Consider the following 24,622-nt stretch of genomic DNA (forward strand, 5'->3'; position numbering starts at 1 on the left):
CCGAAATTCATTAGATTTCCAACAGGATAATAACAATATTATAACTACTACTTACTTTGATTAGGAACAACTTGTAAAGAAAATTAAGAAAAAAAGGTTCTTTACAACTGCTAATTCTTCAGAGCTTGTTTGGCAGCATGCTGCATGCGCATAATTAACTGGTGTCATTAACCATTACACCAAAAACAAAGGCAATTTGCCAATAATTATTTTCTTTAATAACTAATTCTAATTAAAAACTTGAATTTGATATCACAATCTTAAAGTCGATTTAATGTCATTAAATTTAAATATATTGAAAATGACTAATTAAAGTTTATTATTGTAATTTTCTATTTTTCCAGGCTAGGGAAAATGTCTTTCGACATTTATTTGTATTATTTAAATGATTAATTAGAATTAATCGTGGTTTTTTTATAACCATAAGCAAGTAGTTCAAATAAGAAAATATTAGGTTGCAATTATTACTTCCATGAAGGCTCTTGAAGCCAAAGATACCTATCTTATCTTATTGCTGTTAAGTACAACTTTACAAGAATTAGGTCAAGAAATTGCCAATTAAATCTTGACCAATTGGCAACACAGTACTAATATATATATATATATATATATATATATATATAAAGACCATTAAGAATAAGTAAGGTGGTTGAATTAAGCCCTTAGGACATGGAGTTACTGAATTAGGGTTTTAAGTAAGTGATTGTATTATAATTAAACAATATTATTTAAATATTAATAAATTTTAATTTAGTGATATCAATATTAAATTTAAATCTAATCATTAAAAAAAGATTTATTCAAGTAGTGCAAAAAGAGATTGTTTCACGGCAAACAGGATTTAGTGGGTTAGAAATGGGGTGGCCCAAAGTTAGGTTTAGATTTTTTTAAAAAACTTTTGGAGGGTACTGGATGAATTGATTTTGGATTGCATTATTGTCAGTACCCGTGTTAGTGGGAGCTCCCAGGAAAGGATCTCCAGAAGTTTGGGGCACATGGAGATAGCTCCTATTGTTTTGGTAAGAATGAGACAAGAAGTCACCTCCCACTTACGCTCACTCTCATATGGAAGGTAATCACTACAGGTCCCATAATGAAGTCACTGCCCAGGCAAGTTCCTGAGGTATCAACAGAAATAGGAAATTTGAGTGGCGTAAGAAGTGGACCATGTCCTTTGCAGGACACACTTGGAGGTGACGTAGCTGGTCGCAAAGGTCTGAAATGTTCTTGATTTCTTCAAGACTCGTGGGCATATATTTGCGGGGATACAATCACAATGAGCTGCATTTTCCCCCATTTGAAAACACAGATAAAAAACTGATCTTTGAATGAGAAAAAGAGCGGATTCCCAATCTAGTAATAATAATTATATGTATGTTGGATTTGAGTAACTAGGTTTAACCCCTTGCCCTACATATAATAATAATAATAATAATAATAATAATAATAATAATAATAATAATAATAAAGAAGAAGAAGAATCACCCTCAAGAGGGGGAAGAAATGCTTGCACAGTTGATCCATTGGGCAGCCAGAAAATCTGGCATTGAGACACATTGGCATGTGATCCATGTGTAAGATTGTGATGTGTGTTTTAGAAATATATACCTCTTCTTTGATGACTCGTATTCCTGTCAAAAATTTCAACAAATAAGTGCTTAGTGAGATAATATTATATGGAAAATTAATTTAGTTATGTAGATTTCAGTGATTATTTATTTGAAAAATGAGGTTATGTCGCTGTTTCTTCATGTGTTTATGCGTTTGCATCAATTGTCTTCTTCCCTTCCAGCTCAAGCCCACTTGTTACCCTCCTAATGCCTAGCTCTCTGCTTAATCAGTTTGATGCTCTATTATTATTGCTTTGTTTTTCTTCCATACAAAATCACAGTCGAGATTTCAATTGGTCAATTTACTTTTTGTCTTATTATCAGTTTTGCTATATATAATCCAATGTTTAATCACCACAAGAAATCACCATGTATTGAAATCTGTGACTATTGGGTCAAGTTGAAGTGGACGTATCAACAAAGCCTGAATTACTTTGATATGATTTCCCTCATATATTCATATTTTGCTATTCCTTTTCCAAACCAATTAGCCTAAACACCGATTCACCCCTATGCCCTAATTTTGCTTTTCATGTTTATAAATTATAATTTTACATATGAATCATGCTATCTACGTTTACATCAACACCAAAAATAAAAAAAATATGTATTGCCCCATGTCCCATATAGCTTTACCTGAAAAACTAAGCAACGTAAGTCTTGGTATGGTGGTTAATTAGCATTAAAATTCTTTAAATTCGAGTTTCATTGATTAATGTTAAATTGTTTTTTTTTTTTTATTGTATAATCTAATTTGATCTAATAGTTAAAGTATATCATTAAAGATAATTTCTTTTATTAAAATAATGAAATTTTCTTTTGAAAAAAAGTTATGGAGGACCCCGAGAAAGGGTGCCCAAGCATACATGGATGGCCTGCCATTCCTCAAGTGAAGAAGGGAACATAAAAAATATGAGTCTAAAACTACATAGATATAAAAATGGAAAATGATTAGTCATATGTACATAGAGGTACAATTTCACAAAAGAATAAGTAAAGGAACTAATGTTAACAAAATGGGTAAATGCTAAAGAAGATATTAATTAAATTGAATTTTTTTTTTGTTTAAATTCAGTCTATTATGATTTTTTTATTAATTTAATTAAAATGACTATATAATATTTACATTATAAATTATATTTTCAATTGCCACATGGTAACAAAATAGCTGAACTGTACATAAACTTTAAATTATATGGACCCCAAAACTTTTTTTTTTCTCTTTAGTCCTTTTTCTTTAACGTAGAGAAATTTATGAAAGAATAATAAAAGCGATGGCAGCATGCCTCCCTCTATTTTATGTGCCAATCACTCAACATTTCTCTTTAGCTTCCACAGCCAGGCTTCCCAAATGGAAAACCATATCAACCTAGAGATTGATGCTCAAGGCATTAACTTCCCTGCTTCATCTTCCACCACTTCTCTTTCCTCTTCCTCCTCCTTTTCTTCTTCTTCTTCTTATTCGATAACCTTTTCATGCTCAAAAACTGAAGATAACTCGCGTGCAGCTCCGAAAGAATCAAGAAAAGCTCAAGAATTGGAAAATGGCAATGATGAGAGTAGCAAAAGGCAGAAGACTGATGTTGAGAATGGAAATAATAATAAGCATCCAACATATAGAGGAGTAAGAATGAGGAGTTGGGGCAAATGGGTGTCTGAAATCCGAGAGCCAAGGAAGAAGTCAAGAATATGGCTTGGAACATACCCTACAGCAGAAATGGCTGCTCGAGCTCACGATGTAGCAGCTCTAGCCATCAAAGGGAGCTCTGCTTTCCTGAATTTCCCCGAACTGGCTCACGAACTTCCTCGTCCGGCCACCAAGTCTCCCAAAGATATTCAAGCTGCCGCTGCCAAGGCAGCAACCGCGGCTTTCCCCGCAAGGGCTCAGTGCCAAGCTGAAGCCAAGCACATATCGAACACTTTGGTCCTGGACAACACACAAGAATCAACAAGCTTTCCTTCCGCTGATTCTGATGACAAATTGTTTGACCTGCCGGATCTATTCATCGACGGTGTTGATCAAAGGAATGGATTTTGCCAATATTCTTCATCATGGCAACTGTGTGCAGCAGATACGGGCTTCCGGTTGGAGGAACCATACTTATGGGAGTACTATTAGATATATTCTTTTTGACACTAAGTAAATAACTTAGAGAAATTGGATACATTTAGCCACAAAAATTGCTGCATTAATTCTATCAACAGAAAGAAACCCAATTGGGGAAATTAGTCTCAATTGAATCCAGAATTTAGTGTCTGTCCTAATTCGGTTAGCTCTGGAATTGCAGAAAGATTACACTTTCCCTGTTTGTCCCATCGAAACAACACCAAGGGCATTGAAACTTTACTCCTGTGTAATATAAGAGCACAGCTTTCTTTACCTGTATGGAGGTGTTTTTTTTTTTTTTTTTTATTATATATATATATATAGAGCAAGTTGCTGTTTCTTTGCATATTTTAGCTTCTTTTTTTCTTGTGACCATGTTGGGACTTGGGACTTGAGGATTTCTCATCTGGGGTTTGGTGTAATTGACTTGGAGGAAAAAAAAAAATTATTGCTAGATAGATTTATTAGATATACACTAAAAATTTCGTAAAATGAAACTTTAATGCAATTGACTATAAATTTAAAGTAAACCCACCTTGCTAAGTTTAGATACTCATGGATTAATTTTGGTAGAAAGAGACCCAAAGATTGAATTGCATCATGTGGTAATGATATCTTTAGAAGCTTTTCATTTCTTTGCTTTCTTTTTCTTTATCATCTTTCTTTTCTTTCTAATCACAAAGATAGATAAAAGAAATTAGTGTGTTTATATCAGAGAAAGATCTTGATGGAATCTATATTTGCCAACATTACTTTTTCTTGCATGATTAGACCAAAAGAAACTAATGAAGATTCCCAAGCTGTGTGGACATGTATGTGCTGTAGGTGCCCAAATAAGGTGACAACACCATCTAAATAAAGTTTTTATTTTTTTTATTTTTTGGAACTTTCTTTAGAGAAAGTGTTATCCAATTAATAAGAAAAGCAAAGGGCCCTATATACCATCAGACTCATTCACTCCACTATGCATTATTAGTGACAATTGAGCTCACCAGCAATGTCTCCTTTGTATTCTATTGCCCCATCATTTTTCTTACGTTTCCTTCTTTTATTGGCCAATATTTTAGAACTGACAAAATTATCATATCTTCCCATTTTCAATTATTGATCCCACTAATTAATTGCAAAATCATCAGAAAGTTTACCTGAATTGGGTATTGGATTCATTATTGTAGGTGCATTTAGCTTCTTGAAAGGAAATATTTCTAAATTTATCCGTATTGTTTATGATAGTAAGTAATTTCTTTTATAAAGATCTTATTAAACTTTGATTTGGATTCGTAACAAATTAATATAATAATTTTATATTATGCTTCCTTTGTAATATGTCATATTATTCTATATTTTTCACTAATCAAGCAAGCTCCTAAATAATACGATGAAGGAAGAGACAAAAACAAGAAACGAACTCAGTATGTGAGCTAGCTTAGCCACTCCATAATATATTAATAATGACAGTAAAATGATGCTTTATTCTATCAATAAATTTTAATTTAATAATATTAGAGTATTAATCAGAATTTTATTATATATACATAAAAAGAAAAAAAAAATGTTCCAAAATGAAAAACAAATCATTCAAGAACAACAACTCAGTTATAGGACTGGGCGTGTCAGCTACGTCCGACACACTGTAAAGCGATCAAACTCAAGTTCTTGGAAGGTACGCAAAGCATTTACTTCAACACCAACTGTTTGAGTGAATGGAAAATACATAGAAAATCAGGGAAATAAAAAGAAGTTTTTTTTTTTTCCTCTCTTTATTTGGAAAAGGGAGGAAAAGTGAAATTAAGAAAACCGAATAGCTAATTTCAGAATGATAAAAGACAAAATTGATATGATAAACTTTAATTTAATCTGTTAATTTAAAATAATTTATTTTAATTTATATAAAATTTTGCAAATTAAAATTAGAGATGAACTCAGCAGTTCGTATAATTTAATATGAAATTAATTTACTAATTTAAATTTACTAAATTAACTCAAATTTTGATAAAATAAATAAAATTATTTTAATAAAAACTTCAACTTGATATTATATGTAATATATAAATTAATTGAAATTTTTTTTATAATAATTTAATAAATAATTTAAATCAACCTATTTCAAAATGATTGAATACATAATATATATTGTATTTATAACCAACAGAAAAAAAAATAAAAAATTATAGATATTCCCAACACAATGGCATTTGCAGTCCTGCGTAATCATGTTCGTGTACGTATGAACCGTAATTTTCAAGCCTCGGCCCTATCTAGAAACGCATTAATTACCCATTAGTTAGATGTAGGAAGTCCTTCCTTCTCATTTAACCTGCGGTCGTTGAATTTTATTAATTATTTAATTTTATTTATTATATTTTAATTTATTTAAAAAAAATATTTATTTTTTATATTTTTTTCATTGATTCATACTAAAATCTAATAAAATATTTGACAAAAATTCTTATATGATATATCTTACTTAGCTTTAAATTAAAAAAAAAATTACATTTTTATTAGATTTAATTGAAATTTATTTTTCTGTGTAATTTTTTTTAAGTCTAAAAATAGGAATTAATAAATATAATAAGTATTATGAGGATAAATTTTTAATAAATATAATAAATAGTACGGAGATTTTTTTTTTCAATTTGATTTAAGAGATAAATTTTTTATAATTTAAAGTTTTTTTTTTCAATTTGATCTGAAAAATAAATTTTTTATAATTTAAAATCACGTAATAGAAATTTTATTAAAAATTCTGTCAAGTTCTAAAATGGGTGTTGTTAATGAAAAATATAAAAAAAATAGTGATTTTATTGAAATAAATTAAAATATAATGATTAAAATAAAATAATTAATATGGTGAAAATTTAATAATAATAATAATAAATATAGCTCTAACCAACCATTTTTTATATTAAAGAAATCGTCATGAAATTAGTACGTATGAGATTGCACCATAATTATTTGAATATATACGTATAGACAATAAAATCTTAGGGGTTTCGCTTTCCATGATACGTCGCCGTCTCATATTTGTCGGATCATAATAGAAAGAAACATCGAACATGAAGGGCAATGATGTGTGAGTATGCAATAATTAGCACATCAAATTAAAGAAATAGTTAATAAAAAAAAAAAAAAAACTCCCTCCATAAAAAAAAATATAGTTGACATTTCTTTTCTTAGCGTCTCATAATAATAGTCTTTTTTTTTAAATATATATATACTTTTTAAATTTATAATTATACCCTTTTGTAATTACACTTTAGAATAATTAATAATATATAGAAAAAAAACAAAATTTATTATTATTTTAACTTTTTTATATTCTGATTTTGTAAATCATTATCTATTTTTAAAGCACAATAGGAACCGTAATTTATGGGGTAGAAAGTGGGGAAAAGAGCCAAGAATCCAACTTTTCTTTTTAAGTTGGAAAGAATTAAATCATGAGGTACCCTTGTATGCTTTTGATGCATGTATTTTATTTATTTAATTTTTTTTTCCTTTTTATGGGCATTGGAGAGAGAGAGAGAGAGAGAGAGAGAATATACAAGGAAAGAGCAGTGAAAAGAATTAAATCATGAGGTACCCTTGTAGCCAAGATTTTAGGATCGATTATTATTTAGAGGTAGCATATGATATCTAATCAAATCTTGCAATATCTTGTAATTAGCATCAATAAACCAATAGTTTACATGATGAATATCGAAAGAGCAGTGAAAAAAAAAAAAAACACAAATTCTTACGTAAATTCATCCATTTTAATTAGCTTCGTAAATATAACCCTAAAAAGAATTCATAGCCTATCAAATATAATATTTTAATATATAAAAATATAAATTAATTTTCTAAATTCAATTATGATTTTTTTAGTGCTTACAGTTAAGAATATGATTCATAAAGTGCTCTCTAATGTTGAATTAGCCATGACATTATTAATTAGGAGAAATAGACAAAGTGAGGAAGAGGAGAAATAAATGCATGAAGATTAAAAGAAAGAAATATACAAGGAAAAACGAAAATAATTGATTCTTTTGAATAGTCGAGACAGTGGAGTTTTATTCGAATATTATGAAATCATAGGGAAGAGAACTGAGGCATCCAATGTTCGTGTTGTCTGTGTCTGGAAACTACAATTATTATTGTACTATTCTACATTACACATGTATCAAAATCACAGTTCATGGCCCCTGAAGAGGACAACATAGAGATAAAGAGACATTATTGTTTTTGGATGGGACAACTTGGCTGCGAGGAATAGCTTGACGATTGGTTTTGCATATTTATCATCGTTTGTTTGCTTCTTCCGGACTTATTTGTTTATTTAATTTTAATTGAGACTTAGATTCGAGATATTACAATTTTAAAAACCAATTTGTCGAACACTTTAGTTGTCACTAATTATAATTGGGCAATGACAGACGGTAGCTTTCCAAGAATGAAAAAGACAACGAAGCATGGGCTTACGTGCTTCAGATTGAGATGGAGGACCACAAATGCAAAGACAATTTGGTGTATGATCCTTCCTTTCTCGCCAGTTAAGTGCCTTCTTGAGAGCAATCAAGGTTAGGTTCACTAACAGAAAGGACGACCATTCAAACAATGAAGTTGATTCAGCTTTTGAAATAAATTCATCCACTGTAAACCGCAGAGCACTTTAAAAAAGTTTATATTTGAATCATATCAAATGAGAATGGGGGCCAGTGGGAAATGCCATAATGCCTTTATGATGAAATATCATGTTTTGCAGAATTTCCACGTGGCCTCCAGAAAACCTCCATCAGACATCAGCCCTGGTGGGTTCCAAATCAGGCCCTTCACACAGATGAAAAATAATGAGAAATAGTAAAATAACACAAATCAAAAAATATTACAAGATTTTGTTCCACATTGTTCGAACAATGCATCTTGCCTGCCTTCAAAAACTGAAAAAGGGAGCCTGAGGGTAAAGGCCTTCTTTAATTCACTTGAAAAACAAATATAGATATCTGAAAATTACCTAGTAGAATTTATATATAACTAAAAATAATTAAATAAAACTATACATATCTGTGTACATCTTGGAAAAACTATTATTATAAATGTCCTAGTTTGTAAAACAAAGAAGACATAAACTGATGTTTTCTGAAAAATCTAATGCATTTACTAAAACCTGTACACCCAAAAATTTGGTTAACACTCCACATGTTTTCAGTGGTGGAGAAAAACTGACATCAAATAGCAATGCAGTGCGCCATGAGGCTTACAACATCACTTGCCACTCTTATCAGTTGCATAACCTCCAAATCCAATGCTTTGGGCAATAGCATTTCATCCATTCTGAACATCTGCAAATAATAAATTGAAAGATTCCAGTGGCTCTATGCAGTTACACGAAGAAACAAGAATTGTAAACACAGTGAAGTCAAACTAAGCAAAGTCACAACCTAAACTCAATCTAAAGATGATTTGCACGGCTTGATAATTAGACAGAAGCAGAACTGTATCCTGTGTCATCATTCTTCTCTCAACAAAATTCTAACACAACAGGCATGAACCTGTGGGATCCATAGCTCAAGCCTTTAATCAACGCACACAGGCATCTAAGAACCCAAATTCGGGACTGAATCTCATAAACAAGAAGACCCGGACAACTTATCCCCTTCAACCATTCTCTATCTCAGATATAAACAGGCTTCACATCATTAGACCCAAAACTTGTGGCACACGCTGGACACTTCCGGTGACGACTTCCCATAATTCTTTGTACACATGGATTGCAGAATAAGTGGTAACATTTTGTAATGACAACCTGATGGAGGCAAAAAAGAAGCTTCTAAGCAATGTAGCATAAAGAATTAAACATGACAAAATGTCAAATTACTCAATTGGTATTTCCATTGAAAAATGAATATTATGTTCTCCTTTCTAATTTAATAGATGTTAGAAAACCATCAAATTGGAATACTTTTTTCAATGAGCAAAGGAACATCCCCAACATTTTCCACAAGTAAACATAACTTACTACCTATCAGTGAATCAAGAAACCTTCACAATATCTCTATTCAAAAGATATAACAATATCATAACTGTTGGAACATTTTAATATTAATCCCCATAATTAATAAAGTATAATTAATTAAGATAACTTAAGTTTATTTAACTAACCATTTATTAAGTAACTAAGTTATTTAATAAAGTAAGTTGAAGTTATTTAACAAGTTTAACTTAAAAAGCATCTATATTTCTACTAAAGTTATCTATAAATAGATGAGCTTCCAACCATCTTACAACAAATAAAAAACACTGAGGAAAAGGTTAAAGAGAGTTTAAAAGTCAAATAAAGGTGTTTCTTGGTGGAGCTTGGGTTTAACAACTAGTGCAAAGTTGGTGTCAATTATACGACGAAATTGTCGGGCCATTGTATCCTGGAGGGGACAATTCAATAGAAAATGTCTGCTGCATCAGTTTAAGGGCATTGCCCACCGCAAAGGGCTTATCAATCTTGTTAATTTATTCTTTATATTTTAATTATTATTTTAATTTATTGTAATTTCATCAACAATAAATAATTCCCACAATAAACATGTGATACCAGACCCATAAAATAAACAGGGAACATTTACTTACCTCTTTAGGTCTTTCAAGGCAGATACTACACTTCACAATTTCCCTGTATTCTTTAAGTTCCTGCTGAAGCTTTTCTACAATTGATGACCCCTCGCTCTGTACTCGAAGATCTGAAACCTTTCTCCTTGCTACTTCCAATTCCTGTTCTATTCTTCTCTTGCCAAACCTGACAAATGAAAAATGAAGGATCATGCCTGCAGTTGCAACGAATTGGAAAAAAAGGAAAGAAATATCTTTCCTTACCTCTCTCTCTCTAGTTCTATCTGCAGTTCCAAAAGAGCTGCTCGACTTATTTCAACCTCAGATTGTGAGTCCTCCAGCGACTCTCTTATCTGATTAGATGATTTTCTTACATCTAACAATCTCTTTTGAGTATTTTCCAATGTTCTCGTGTTTTGAAATTTCTCTTCTGTAAGTTTATGAACCTGGTCAAAAGAAATTTTTAACTACAAGACAGAGGCATTCATTAGTCAATACTCAATACATAAACACAATCCATCCAAGGAGATTCCACCACAAAAATGTCATAAAAAATAATACCTGATCTTCAATTCTTGCAGCTTTTACATTATAGAAATCAAGCGAAATATTAGCTTGCTGAATCTCCCTTTCCATGGTTCGTTTGTCCATGAGTAGAGAGTCCTGCTGTTGTCTTGCCCTCACAGCCTCCAAAACAAGCTGAAACAGAAAGATGACTAAATCAACATAAAATAAATGTTTTCTTTAGGTTAACCCCACAATGAACTGATAGTAAGCCCTGGAAGAAAACATAAGCAAACAGTTGTCTACATGGATGCGAAAAAGGACACTGAACAATGTATTTACAATGAAGAGAAATTGGCTGTTTTCATTATTTCACCCTAATCATTCTTAAAAAAGATTTAACACATAGCTAAACATACCAAGGCTATTTCTCAAATTTATCCAAGGCAATTCATTTATTTTAGATGATAATGTTAATTAGGGCTGTGCACGTTCTCGGGGTTCCTGCACTGAACCGAATAACCGTACCTAATCGACTAAAACAGTATTGAACCAGAACTTGAACCGAAAACCGAATTTATACATATGCTTTTCTATGTTTTTAAATCTATAATATACTTTCAATATAATTATATATATTTATATGTATATTTATAATCATGAACTAAATACAACTTGATATTATATTTCATTTCTCTATATTTTCTTAATAATTTTAGTTATAAATATATTAAATTACCTTATAATTCTTAATTATAAATGTACTATTATGTTATATATAATATGTTAATTCATAATTATATTTATATCTTATAGTTAAATATTACATAATTAATAATTAATAAATAGTTAAAATGTATATTATATGATATACTAACATAATTATATTAATAATCTATTTAATCCTAAATTATATATGCACCTTATAGTTAAAGATTATATAATTTATAAATATTTAAAAGATACAATATATAATATATTATGCATTAATAACTCAATTTAAAACTTAAATACTAATTCAAGTATTACTTTTTAAGGAATTTTAAGAACTGAGAATTGAATTGAAACACTACCGAACCGAATCAGAACCAAAGACCGAATCAAAATTTTTGTTCGGTTCTGGTACCTAAATAGATTCCGAACCGAACTGGAATTGCACACCCCTAAATTATTAATTATTGTCTATTTCTTAGGGTCATATCCATCTAAAATATTTGACAAATGACCGTTGGCTGAATATTTGAAAGTGAATAACGTACTTGCCTGTCCAAGGATTTAATACAATAGAGACACCACACCAGACCACTAGCCTTTCAAAGAAAACAAGCCAAATAAAGATGCTAATTTCCTCTAATAATACAATGTACGAAATCAATCACTTGAGAAATATACAAAAACTACTAACACATGCAATCTGTAAAAGAAAACTACGTTTAAGAACTTGTGCATGCATTGAAATTCAAAATTTTAAGCCCATGACATACGTGCGTGTGCGTGTGTGTATGTAAAAGAAAAATGATAATGCAATACCAATTCCATGCCAGAGAACAAAAGCAAACATGCAACCCATAAATGAAGACCACAAAGCTAAAGCATTCACAGTTATCCAAAAATGAATGTTGCTTAACAAATTTCAGAAGATGGGTTCTCAAATAAGCAATCACCTTAATATTATAGTCATCCCTCTCTGTGATTTGCTGCAACAGATGCTGGTTTTGAGTTTGCATATCATCATATGCTTGTCCAATCATCTGAAGCAAAACCAGATTAATTATTTTCATCGAATGCTATGATTGCAGAGAAGAAAGGTCCATAATCATTAACTGTGAACTAACCTCTATTTCAGATAAGTAGGCCTCATTTTCTTCATTTTTGGATTTCAGAACATCAGAAAGTCTAGACATATCCCTGAAATAGCAATAAAACAACATTTTCAGATCTCTCATATAAATAAATGTCACAAGATAAAGAGCATATGATAGCTCCATCCAGAAAACCATAAAAAATTTTACAAAGGAAACAACAGGCTTATAAATGGAAAAGGTGCTCATTCAACAACAATACTTCAGCCCTTGAGAAATTTATTAACAAACATTGGTATGGACAAGTCCAACTGATTCAATCATCTAGAAAAGAAAACCATTTGTTTGCTTTCTAAAAAGGTTAAAAAAAATTGTGAGGAAGTTTTTATCAAGAGGGGGTAAATATCTTTAAGAGGTTTATCAGAAAAAAGTGCACACAGCAGGTTTGAACACGTATAACGGCATGCTAGAAAAGAAATTCATGCTAATCATATTCAAATGTCATGCCACTTAAGCATCTAATCAGAGGACAGAATCAAAATAGAATTCACTTTTCCACAAGAAGTTAAATTTAACCTTTTGGAAGCTTTCAATTTCTGCCTCAGGTCAGCAATCTCAGCTTCTGCCGTGGCAAGCCTCTGCTGGGATATGGCCTCAGCTTCGTTTGCTTTCTTAACTCGTAATTCTAAATTTTGCTCGTCAAGAGAGGATTTCAAACTTTGAACTTGAGCCCAAGCCTTGTATTCAACATCCCTGGCTTCCACAACATCCCTGCAATTGCAGAATAAAGTTCTAAACCAATATAGGTTTTCACATCATCAAGCCAACCAACCATGACAAGAAGATTCATCAGAAGGCCAACTTACTTGAAGCTCCAGAGTTCATTTTATTCAATTTCCAACAAAAAAAAGGCTGAACTACTTTGGAGTCCCTAGGTTTAGCCATTGTTCACTAGTTTGTCCCTAGCTTTTGACAAATACATTAATTAGTCTCTAACTTTCTATTCCATCTACTAAATAGTCCTTTTGTCCGATTTCAAAAATTTTTGCTGTTAGACAATGCTGTGAAAGATGGTCTAATGAGATTTTTTTTTTTTAATTCCAATATTACTCCTGTCTCTTTTCTCCCTCTCCCCTTGTCTCCCTTGTCTCTCCTATATCTCTCACCCTCTGTCTCTCTGGTGTATCTCTCTCCCCATTTCTCTCTCTCTCCATTTCCTTTTCTCTCTCTCACTCCCCATTGTAGAATTTACAAACTCAACAATTGCAGAATTCCAACAAAAAAAAAAAAAATCAATTTCTTAACAAATTGCAGAACTTCAATCAACAAATTGCAAAAATTCCAAGAGAAGAATTTCAATTTCCCACCAAATTGCAGAATTTCAATCAATAAATTATGTAAACAAATTCTAATGAGCCTTAGATAGCTCGGATCAAACATGCAAGCAATTAGAAACTTTTATTGGAATAACAGAAAAAAATCTGGATCCAAATGAGGTAACAATGACCATTGAAGGAGCTTCACCTTGCACAATTGCGGTCACTGAAGGAGGAGAGAAAGGAAATGCAGAGATGGGTAATGCTCGAAAGGCTAAAGGGAAGAAGGGACTTGGAGCCTGGAGGAAATAGGTGATTGACATTGCTGTGCAACTGGTGGATTTGGGGAGGGGGTGGGGTAGGTTTGAGAGAGGGAGCGGTAGTGAACTCGCTGCTTTCATAATCACTTCTTCAATGGATTAAACTTGAATTGACCCAGTGATTCACTAGGGAAAATGATGTTTCAAAAAAAGAAAAGGAAGAGAGAGAGATGGTGGAAATTGGGAGGGTGGAAACTGGGGGAAGGAGAGGAAATGATGGAGAAGAAAGAAACAAATTATTTTCTTCTTCTTTTTCAATTAACTGTAATGGTAATACCATAAGAGAATCTAGCCAAATGTGCAAAGTGCTCAAAAAGCAAAGCTTAGAAAGCTAAATCTGCTGAGTTGGGTGGGTGGGTCGCACATAAGAGGCTTTGAGGAGAGGGACGAAGAGACTGGAGAGGAAGAGGACAAAGTTTAATGGAAATGAGGCTATTTTAGTCTTTTCAATTATACTTAGCAGCAAAAAGCTTTAAAATGGGATGGAATGATAACTTAGCATATGGAATAAAAAGTTAGGGACTAACTAATACAATTGTCAAAATCCAGGGACCAAATAGAGAATAATGGCAAAACCTAATGACCCCAGATTAATTCACACAAAAAAATAACTATAGATTCAACACAAGAAGGCAGATTGAACAATAACAATCTGCATTTTGGTTGGAAATGTCAAAAGTCAGTTCAATCAGATAAAGGCCATCAATTCACAAGGTGAAGTGGGATAAGCAGCTCTAACCTAGAATCAATGGATTCACGTCTATACATTTCCAGAATCAGCCTCAACTCCAGATCACATTCTTTCAGATCTTGGACCTGCAACCCAAAGAAAAAGGTGAATTTATAAACCAAAACTCTGTAAATTATATCCCCAGAAAGAAAGACGCAGGACCAGCTATATAAAAGGAGATATTTCCCATTAAGTTGTCACCTCACAATATTTACCCTTTGGAAATGCAGTTATTCACCAGCTGTCAGACCAGTAAACCAGAAGATACCAATAATCTAGTATCTCTTAAAAGATAAGCATGATTCCAACAAAAAAGAATCATGAAATTTGGTCAACTTTTTTCAGAACATAAAATGGATACATTTTGCAATACACACACTAGGAAAGTAGTGGCGAGCAACAAAATCTAACTCCTTGACCAATGAGAGAATAGGCCCACCAGTACTATATATGCGCAATTTGCTAAACAGAAATGAAATTCAGTTCAAATTTAACTCCCCATGCTAACCAGGCCTTGACAATTCTTGTGTGAAATCAAAAGCAAGCTTTGCACACACAAAAAAAATCCCCTAAAATTGTGCGATAAATTCAAATAACATGCAAGAGTAAAAACATGACATACCACAGATTGTAACTTTTGTATCTCAGCAACTTGGTTTTTGGATCTCGTAGATAAATTTTCACACTCTTTTACCTGCTTCAGAAAACAGAGCTTTTGAATCCTTCAACTGAAGACAGGAATGTAAATGCGCATACACACCATACAGTACCCACCTTCCTGTCAAGAACAGTAGAAAGAGACTGCACATCAGCCCGCAAATAATGAATATCAGAAGCAGCCTCTTTGTAAGTACTCAATTGACGTTGCATATTTCCCATTTCCTCAGGAAATGAGGAAACCAAGGCTTTGAATTCAGCAATAATTTCTTTTCTTCCTGAAACAGAGAGTAAATCCATCAGACTTTAGACACAAAACTGAAGGTAAGAAGACAACATTATTGCAAGATGATCATATGAAAGCATCAAGTAGTTACTTACCAGGTTCTCCTGATGCCTCTTCCAGCTTAGCCTTGATCATATTTCTCTCACTGATCTGTCTCTGTATCCCTATCCCTAAATCAGCAATTCTAGAATCCACAACTGCAGACGATCTTCGAAAAACATCAACCAAATCATTTTTCATGTTCAATTCCTTCTCCCTCCAGACAAGGTTATCCCTCTCAACCTGAGATTCCAAGGGAGATAAGTATGGTCAGTATTAGAACCATATCCATATAAATAAAATGGCAGTCTAAGGCATAAATGAAACTACCGACCAGTTACAACCTGTAGTTTCTCATATAAGGCCTGATACTGGAAAACTTCTGATTTTGATTTTTCTACTTGATCTTTCACCAAAAGGTAGACTTGCGAAGAAGAAATATGCTTCACATTCTTCAATGAGTTCTGTGCAGTAAAAACCCCCATTCTATTTATATTATTGAATTATCAGGGTTCAATTCTTTAGACAATTATTTAGAAGAAAAACTAAGACTACATTCACAATAAGAAGTAATATTGATAGTCTTCCAAAAAGAAAAACCTGCAAATTGGATAACTTTTGCAATATTTTTATCCTTTCATCGTGAAGACCTTTCAATTCCAGCAGTCGGGAAGAAGCTTGATCCTGTGGAGCTCAAATCGGTTAATACCTGTACTTTTCCAGGTCAAATAACCCACACAGAAAAGGGTGAAGGAAAAAGGAAAAACTTACTAGAAGCTCTTTGAGAGCAGACTCCATCTCTTGCAAATTCTTTTGTTTATCTCTAGCTCTATCACCAGGAACAGGCTTACTTCCAAGGTTTAAGACAGGGAAAAATGTCCCTTTTGTTGCATCTCTTTCTGCTTTAAGAGTTGCCAGTTTCAAATTACTCTCTTCTAAATCAGAAACAGCACTCTCCAGTTCCCCTTTGGAACAAAAAAAAAAAAAGTCAAAACTTACAGATGCACAGGGGGAAGAGAAAAAGAAAAACTCTCCATAACATTAAAAAAAAAAACAAAAAAAAACAGTATATAACACTCCTTACATTATTTGATCAGTCATATACCCACGTTAGCAAAACAAAATTACTTCTTAAAATTCACAACACTCTCAAGCATTAGGGGAAACAGTACACTGTAAGAGAATAAAAATTTTAAAAATTAAACAAAATTTCATCATTATATTAAAAGAAAGTCTGAAGTTTAAAAATTAAAGAAAAAAACAAAAAAGAACGGCTTTAAAAAAGCTACACGTCATCATGCATGTGCAAAACCTTAAGTCATGCATTTGGATATAAATATGCATCTGCATATTTGTGAAGACGCATAAACAGATATAAAAGCAAATGGCACAACATGAGTTTTCATGCATCTTAAATGGGATGTGTACATTGATTTAAGTAGGGGTGACAACTTTGGGCTTTGTCTTTAAATTTAGACTTGCTCAAAACCACAAAGGAATGTTACCTTTTAACTGCTTAAGCTCAGCTTTACTTTTTGCATCAATGTCTCTACAGCTCTGCAATTCCCTTGCAAGAGATTTGTGCTTGAGATGGAGGTCACTTAGTGCTAATCTCAAGTTTTTAACCTCTGCCACCAACTCACAAGATTCCTTTTGCGTACCTGCACCTAGCAAAAGAAGCAGTACACATGGGACACTGAGAGAAAAATCAAAAGGAGGCAGCCACAAAAAATATCTATAATTCACCAGCAAATTAAACTCTTACCATGCTCCGAAATTTTATTCAAAACAATTGCATGCAATCCATCCTTTAGTCGGCAAAGGTCATTGATTGCAGCCACTATATTACTTAAAATATTCTTAATTTTTTCAGAAGCATTTCCTTTATCTTCTTCCATTGAATTGAGGCAATCATTTGCAGAGGAAGTTTCAGTTGCACCAGTTTCTACAAGCCGGCTACGAAAAGCTTCCTCAAACGAAGATGAAACTCCATCTGACAAGCAATTTGAAACACCCCTATCAGAAAATGCGATGTGCTTTAATAATGGAGAGCTGAAAGCTCACAATCGATATATAACTGCCACTTCATGTATATCTATACAAGAACATATGCAATGTTACCAAAAGATGGCACATTTAAACTAAATTCCTCAACAATGAGCTTTCCTACATATTACAGAGTTTTTTCATGTAAGAGTGACAAGGTACTTTTTCCTCTCAAAGCATGAGCAAGAACAACAAGGTAACACGGATAAGGCAAAATAGAAATATGTTCAAGGCCAAGAACCACTAAGCAAAGACAGTGCAAGAAAAAAATTTGAAAAATTATTTTGTACGTTGTGCCAAGCAGGGGTATTTTTAGCCCTCCTAGGTAAACCTTGCTTACCCAATCCCATGCCCTCACAGCTAGGGGTATGCGTGGTTACTGTTTCTCCTTGTTAAATTTTGGATACAGCATTGGACAAATTATGTATTAATTCATTTCTAATCCGGTGTTATTAAGGCGAAAGGCAACGGGGTACCCTATGGCCTTAAGCGAGAGGCAAGGTGAAGACCTTTTTAAAGCAAGGTGCCACACACACACACAGAGAGACACACACACACACACTCTTTTAACATAAAAATTCATAGTTTTAACTAGTTTCATTAGTAAAAAAAAAAAAAGCATATTAAAAAAATTTATTTGCACTATGTCTACCTTCAGTTGATAGGACCTAAACCATTTTAAAATTAAATAACCCTTTGCAAATACATAATACCCATTTAATAAAAATCATATCACAATTGACAATACCCATTTATCCTAAACCAAGAGGAACCAAACCATTTTAAAATTAAATAAAAATTTGCGAATACAAAATACCCATTTAATAAAATTCATATCGCAATGGACAATACACAATACCCATTTATCATAAACCAAGTGGAGCATATCTAACGTCCAATTAATAGGACCTAAACCATTTTAAAATTAAATTTAATTAAATAACCACTCTAAATGAGATTCACAAAACTCATTTAATAAAAATCATATCATAATTGACAATAACAAAATGTATATCACAATACAATACGCATATAATAAACAATGAAACAACAAATTATTAAAAAAAAAAAAAAGTGTTGCTGCTAGATAATTAAAAATGGCATGACAGTATCTGTGAAAGAATAAAGTATAGAAGAAGAGAAAAGGACAAGGAGAGAAGAGGAAAAAAAAAAAAAGAAAACATAGGAAAATAAGTAAGAGGAGAAAAAATGGCATGACTGATGCGCAGGCGAGAGAGGAGAAGAAGTGGATGAGCAGGAGGGAGGGGAGAAAAAGTATCAAAGAAGAGTAGAGGAGAAAGAGGAAAGAAGATGAAGAGGAGAGAAAGGAAGGAAGAAATACCTGGTTATGCTCCGAGGCTGCTGGTGGCGTGAGTTGAAGTGTTAGTTTAGGGTTTTTTTTTTTTAATTTTATTTTTGTGCTGTTTACAAAAAATAAAGAAAAAGGGATAATTGACGTTATTTCACTAGGCGTTGCCTTGGTCACCCCACACCTCTTGCCTCAGCACTCTCATGCGCTCGCCTCTTTCAAGTTGACTCGCCTCAACCAGGCGAGTTGACAACAGCTCCCCTCGCCTAGCGCCTTTTGTCGCCTTTAACAACACTGTTTTAATCTGAGTTTATATGAGTGGCTGAGTTGCTTTACACATTAAAATGATTAGCCAAATTAATGTTGCAACTCATTCACTTATTTTTCTATTTTTCCGATGTGGGATATATAATCCTAGCACTCCGCACTCAAGTGCAATCCCACAGTTGGTCACTTGACAATTAGTTAATATTTAACCCAATATGGGTCCAATTATACAGTCTTATGGGCGGCTACAACTCACAACTCAAATTGGACTCTGCTACCATGTTAAATTATGGAGAGAGTGCTGGACATATTATGTATTAATTCATTTTTAATTTGAGTTTATATAAGTGATTGAGTTGCTTTACAAATCAAAATGGCTAGCCAAGTTAATATTATAACCCATTCATTTATATTCACCCTTTAATTTTTTCTATTTTCCCGATGTGGGATATATAATCCCAACACTCCTAAACCAAAATGGAAAGAATCAAAACTGGAAAAAATGACAATGTAGGAATTGAACCAAACCAAACTTATATTACTATTTTTGTATGATTCTGATTCTATACCAATAACCAAATCAAGAAACATACTGCACAGAACCTCTACCAAATTGAAGAACTAAATGTACACACACACAATTACGATTATATTTGTATATAATTTAAAATAAATATATTTAGACCACATAACATTTCTTATTCTCTTATAATTATAAAGTGTAAAACCATTTAAATTAAAATTATCTTTAATTAGACTACTTTATTCATAGTTAAAGATTATTATATCATGGTAAGATATCTAACATTACAAAACTATTATTGCAAATCTTGAACACATTTAAATTATATAATTAAATTTATTAAAATTAATTGACTAAATCTATTTTGTGGTAAAAGTAAATTGGTAATGAAAATAAAACTATAAATTGAATGAACGTGTTACTCTCTCCATTTCATTTCAAGTGCTTTTTAAGGTTTTTGCACAAGGATTAAGAAAATGATTGAATAACCACATTACTAAAAAAAAAATACAAATAATTGACTAAAGTACATTATATTAAAAATTTAAATGGTATTTATACTTAAGAAAATAAACTCTAATTTAATTCTAGAATTTAAACTAAACAGTTATAGCACAAAACTACATAATTGAGGTTTGTCAACTTAACAAAACTTAAAACTCTATAAATGAAGTCATCACCTGAACCGGAACGGAAGCACCAAACCGAACCAAGAACCAAGTTTTGATTCTAAGTATCCTCAGTTCCAGTTCCAGTTCCGAGGGAGGAGGGGGAGAAAAAAAAAAAAAAAAGAGGTTCAATTCAGTTCTAGGGTTTCCCAAACCCCAAACCAAGCCCACCCCTACTTACACCAAATTACTGGATTAGAAATAAATGATGTCCTTATTTTAATATTTTTCAGTTCCACAAGAATAAAGTAGTTCATGATGTGCGTGTGCGTGTGGTGGGGCTGGGCTGTAGGGGAATCTACTCACCATCAGTAATTGATAAGCATCTAATTTCTTGCCCAATGCTAGACTCTCTTGTGCAGGTGGAATGTGCTTCCAAGTCGGTAACCAGCTATTGTAAAAAAATGAAGCCAATTTCTCAGAAAGTAACATCCAATAGTGTATGGATAAATAAAAAGATAGCACATTTTTTTCCCCTTTTTTAAGAAAATAAGGGGAAAAGAAAAGAACGTAAAATAAAAAAAATAAAATAAACAACGGAGAAATTACCGATTCCCAAGACTTATGGACAGATTTCAATGTGGAATTGTAAGGCAGTTGTTTCTCCTTTAATTGTGAGAACTTATTCTCTAATGCGGAATACTCAACCTTTTGAGCTTCTAACTTCTGTACAAGCTTTTGATTTTGAAATTGAAGAACAGCAGTATCAAGCTACATCATCAAAAATTTAAAGCATGAGCTCAAAGCAAACAAGTTATAATTTAATGACAATACATCTTAGCAATTTAAATATCAGATACTGCCAGAGCAAGAAGCATTTTCATAATTTCCAATTCCAAAATTGGAGCTAGTTTCCAAAAGAGGCATTTATCCCAGTATTCAAAAAGTGAAAACAGAATTAAGCAGTACAACCATCATAATCAAGCTAAAGAAGAACCATGTAACATGGATCATTATAGATTAAATGTTCAACAAATCAAAATGAAAATGGGCATTTCTGCCAGCTATTGGACAGGAATATCATTAGGAGGAAAAATCAAAAGGAATTGTCTAACCAACGACATCACTAAGTCACAACTAGAACTTTGCTCAGTAAACTTTGGCATGTTATTTTCTCTTTCTAGTCAACTTACAAGGACAGCAACCATGCACAGATCAATGAACGGGATCTTCAATCAGTACAAATGCAAAGTAAAATCATAGGCAGAGACGGAACCCATCGTCTAAAAGGATGGTATTCACCACAAAGAACAGAGGAAATCCAACCGCAGTATAACCAAATAATCTAAAACTCAACCACCAGAACCAGAAAACAAAAGAAATAGCAGAAGGTAATGACTGAACAGATTTACTTGGGTAGTCAACTCCCAAAGTTATATGAAGAGATTATATAATTCTAATACTAAAAAATGTTATAAAAATTATATAGAGAGTTCTTCCCGGTGTTACCCAGATCATAATTTGCTTTGGTTCGCAGGATGGGTATGGTACAAGATACGGTACTTTCCTATTTACAAGGTACATAAGGCGTAGGCTTAGTCGGAACACTATATGGAGTAATGGTATGGTAGATTACGAACACTATATGGAGTAATGGTATGGTAGATTACATTGATTCGGATCATTAGTGGTGTTTATATACTTCGATATTGGCTTTTTTGGGCAATAATTATGGAAGATAAATATATTTATTGAATGTATAGTATTTTTCAAGAAATTTTAGTCTATTAGAACGTAATTTTAAAAGTTTAAGAAGTGGAGTGCGACTTAAATAGAAAAACTTTAAATAAAAGGAAACCTATTCTAATTAAATAAACATTGTGAATAAAGATGTTGAGTTCTAAGGTAACCAAATACCACAAACCATTGGATAACTGCCTATCTAAATAGAATTAGTGTATTAAAGAGATAAAATTTGGATAGTCAATTTTCACGTTCTGGACCGTGCATTCTGGAATGGTACTCAGAAGGGGGCCAACGAATTAGGTAACTGTGTTTCTTCCACTTTACTCCTATAATTGTGTCCTACCGTCAATCCCATATAAAATTTCATGAAAGAGATAACTTCCATTCTGCTTCATGCATCTGAATTCACTAACAAGCATAATATCCAAATTAAAAAAAAACGTAATTTTAAAAGTTTAAGAAGTAGAGTGCGACTTAAATAGAAAAACTTTAAATAAAAGGAAACCTATTCTAATTAAATAAACATTGTGAATAAAGATGTTGAGTTCTAAGGTAACCAAATACCACAAACCATTGGATAACTGCCTATCTAAATAGAATTAGTGTATTAAAGAGATAAAATTTGGATAGTCAATTTTCACGTTCTGGACCGTGCATTCTGGAATGGTACTCAGAAGGGGGCCAACGAATTAGGTAACTGTGTTTCTTCCACTTTACTCCTATAATTGTGTCCCACCGTCAATCCCATATAAAATTTCATGAAAGAGATAACTTCCATTCTGCTTCATGCATCTGAATTCACTAACAAGCATAATATCCAAATTAAAAAAAAAAAAAAAACAACACAGAATAGTACAAGTTCTCTTCCCCAACAAACAAAACTCCAAACGTATACAAGAATTAGAGTTATCATACCCATAAGCATCCATCTTATTGAGAAATGCAACAATGCAAGAGTGTGAGGCATATTAGTGTTGAAGACAACTAATTATTTAAAGCGAGACATGCTAAATTAACGACAGATGCATTAAATTTCACATGAAGCAAAATCAGATCAGAAAAACACCAAATTCACAAAATTAACCATCCAAAGAAAGCCTACATAATTTGTTAATCACAAAAAATAAAAAGTTAATTTTTTGGTTAATTAGAAACCAAATGAGCAAAAAGCTAACACCTTCTTGTCCTCAGATGAGTGCGAGAAAGGCTGCTTCCTAAGCATGGCAGCCGTAGGTGATATGGAGCTGAAGTGACGCCGTTTTCGGTCTGGTTCCCCGGTGCTGCCCATTGAACCCCTGACACCTCACCCGGCAACAGCTTCAGTCACATTAGGGCACACCAAATTTCAACACAATCCAAAAATAGGAGAGAAAACACAAGGGCTACTCAACATAGCAAACTCTATACAACTAATTTCTTCAAAACCCTAATTCAAAACCCAAACAGTCCTTATTTTTTCTTTATTTTTCCTCCAAAACCCTAATCTTCGAAACCTAATCCAAACGTCTCTATTTATATATCCATAAATTTGTATCTGTATCTGCCTGGGCTTGAGAGCTCGATCCCTCCCCTCTCTCTCTCTCTCTCTCTCTCTCTCTCTGTGTCTGAGCAGGCGGTTACCTTTTCTCTCTCGTTAGAGCCGCAGAAGGAGAAAAAAACGTAATTTGCATAAGGAGCTTGAAATTTCGTGAATGTTAGAAGGGTAGTTTTGGTATTAAATGCGAACAAGTTTCTGTGCGCACACTTCTTTGAGGAATCTGAGGTTGTGATAAAATGACCGGTAGGGGAGAGAAATAAGCGAACAGGAATTGGGACTTTCCTCTGTGAGTTGGGACTTTTGGCTTGTTTGGTTTAACCACTTAATACAACTGATAGCTGTTAATTGATAATTGTTATTGTTAGTTAATAGTCGATAACTAATAGCTGATGATAGTTGTTTTATATTAAATATTTAATAAAATTATATTTAGTTGTTACTGTTGATATATGAAATGACTAATAAGTATATATATTATATAATTTATTTAATTTTTAAATAAATATAAAATTATAAATTTATTATATTATATTATTTATTTTATTATTAAATTAAATATATAATTATTGAATTAATATATTATATCATTTAAATAAATATATAATTATTAATCTATTATATTATATTATTTAT

At 32.4% G+C, this 24,622-nt stretch overlaps 2 protein-coding genes across 6 annotated transcripts; one reads left to right on the forward strand and one right to left on the reverse strand.

Annotated features, from left to right (window-relative positions):
• Window positions 1-2,875: 2,875 nt before the first annotated feature.
• On the forward strand, window positions 2,876-3,992 carry LOC110666961 (ethylene-responsive transcription factor ERF039-like). The gene has a single exon (XM_058152307.1). It carries the CDS (start codon window positions 2,893-2,895, stop codon window positions 3,727-3,729), a length of 837 nt encoding a protein of 278 aa, XP_058008290.1. The 5' UTR covers window positions 2,876-2,892; the 3' UTR covers window positions 3,730-3,992.
• Window positions 3,993-8,696: 4,704 nt separating this feature from the next.
• On the reverse strand, window positions 8,697-24,155 carry LOC110666928 (E3 ubiquitin-protein ligase BRE1-like 1). 5 transcript variants are annotated; one of them, XM_021827608.2, is made up of 19 exons: window positions 23,630-24,155; window positions 21,316-21,477; window positions 21,073-21,157; window positions 17,719-17,946; window positions 17,459-17,620; window positions 16,725-16,918; window positions 16,554-16,637; window positions 16,298-16,417; window positions 16,010-16,196; window positions 15,746-15,906; window positions 15,594-15,665; window positions 14,981-15,057; window positions 13,182-13,376; window positions 12,639-12,711; window positions 12,468-12,554; window positions 10,861-10,998; window positions 10,564-10,745; window positions 10,321-10,486; window positions 8,697-9,502 (listed from the first exon to the last, which is right to left on the reverse strand). In XM_021827608.2, exons 1-19 carry the CDS (start codon window positions 23,738-23,740, stop codon window positions 9,371-9,373), a joined length of 2,616 nt encoding a protein of 871 aa, XP_021683300.2. In that variant the 5' UTR covers window positions 23,741-24,155; the 3' UTR covers window positions 8,697-9,370. The 5 variants fall into 5 exon arrangements, with proteins under 5 accessions (XP_021683300.2, XP_021683299.2, XP_021683298.2 ...); XM_021827607.2 differs by having other exon boundaries at window positions 10,564-10,766; window positions 17,459-17,614; window positions 23,630-24,153; XM_021827606.2 differs by having other exon boundaries at window positions 10,564-10,766; window positions 23,630-24,152.
• Window positions 24,156-24,622: the final 467 nt, after the last annotated feature.

The sequence above is a fragment of the Hevea brasiliensis genome, chromosome 9, assembly GCF_030052815.1.
Source record: "Hevea brasiliensis isolate MT/VB/25A 57/8 chromosome 9, ASM3005281v1, whole genome shotgun sequence".
NCBI lineage: Eukaryota > Viridiplantae > Streptophyta > Magnoliopsida > Malpighiales > Euphorbiaceae > Hevea > Hevea brasiliensis.

Excerpts from the sequence above, each read along its gene's own strand:
- LOC110666961 (XM_058152307.1), top strand. The coding sequence starts at position 2,893 with ATGCCTCCCTCTATTTTATGTGCCAATCACTCAACATTTCTCTTTAGC.
- LOC110666928 (XM_021827606.2), bottom strand. The coding sequence starts at position 23,740 with ATGGGCAGCACCGGGGAACCAGACCGAAAACGGCGTCACTTCAGCTCC. Across the intron at positions 16,197-16,297 it reads CCTTATATGAGAAACTACAG|GTTGAGAGGGATAACCTTGT; the intron begins GTTGTAACTGGT and ends TTGGAATCTCAG. Across the intron at positions 12,712-13,181 it reads AAATTGAAAGCTTCCAAAAG|GGATATGTCTAGACTTTCTG; the intron begins GTTAAATTTAAC and ends TTGCTATTTCAG.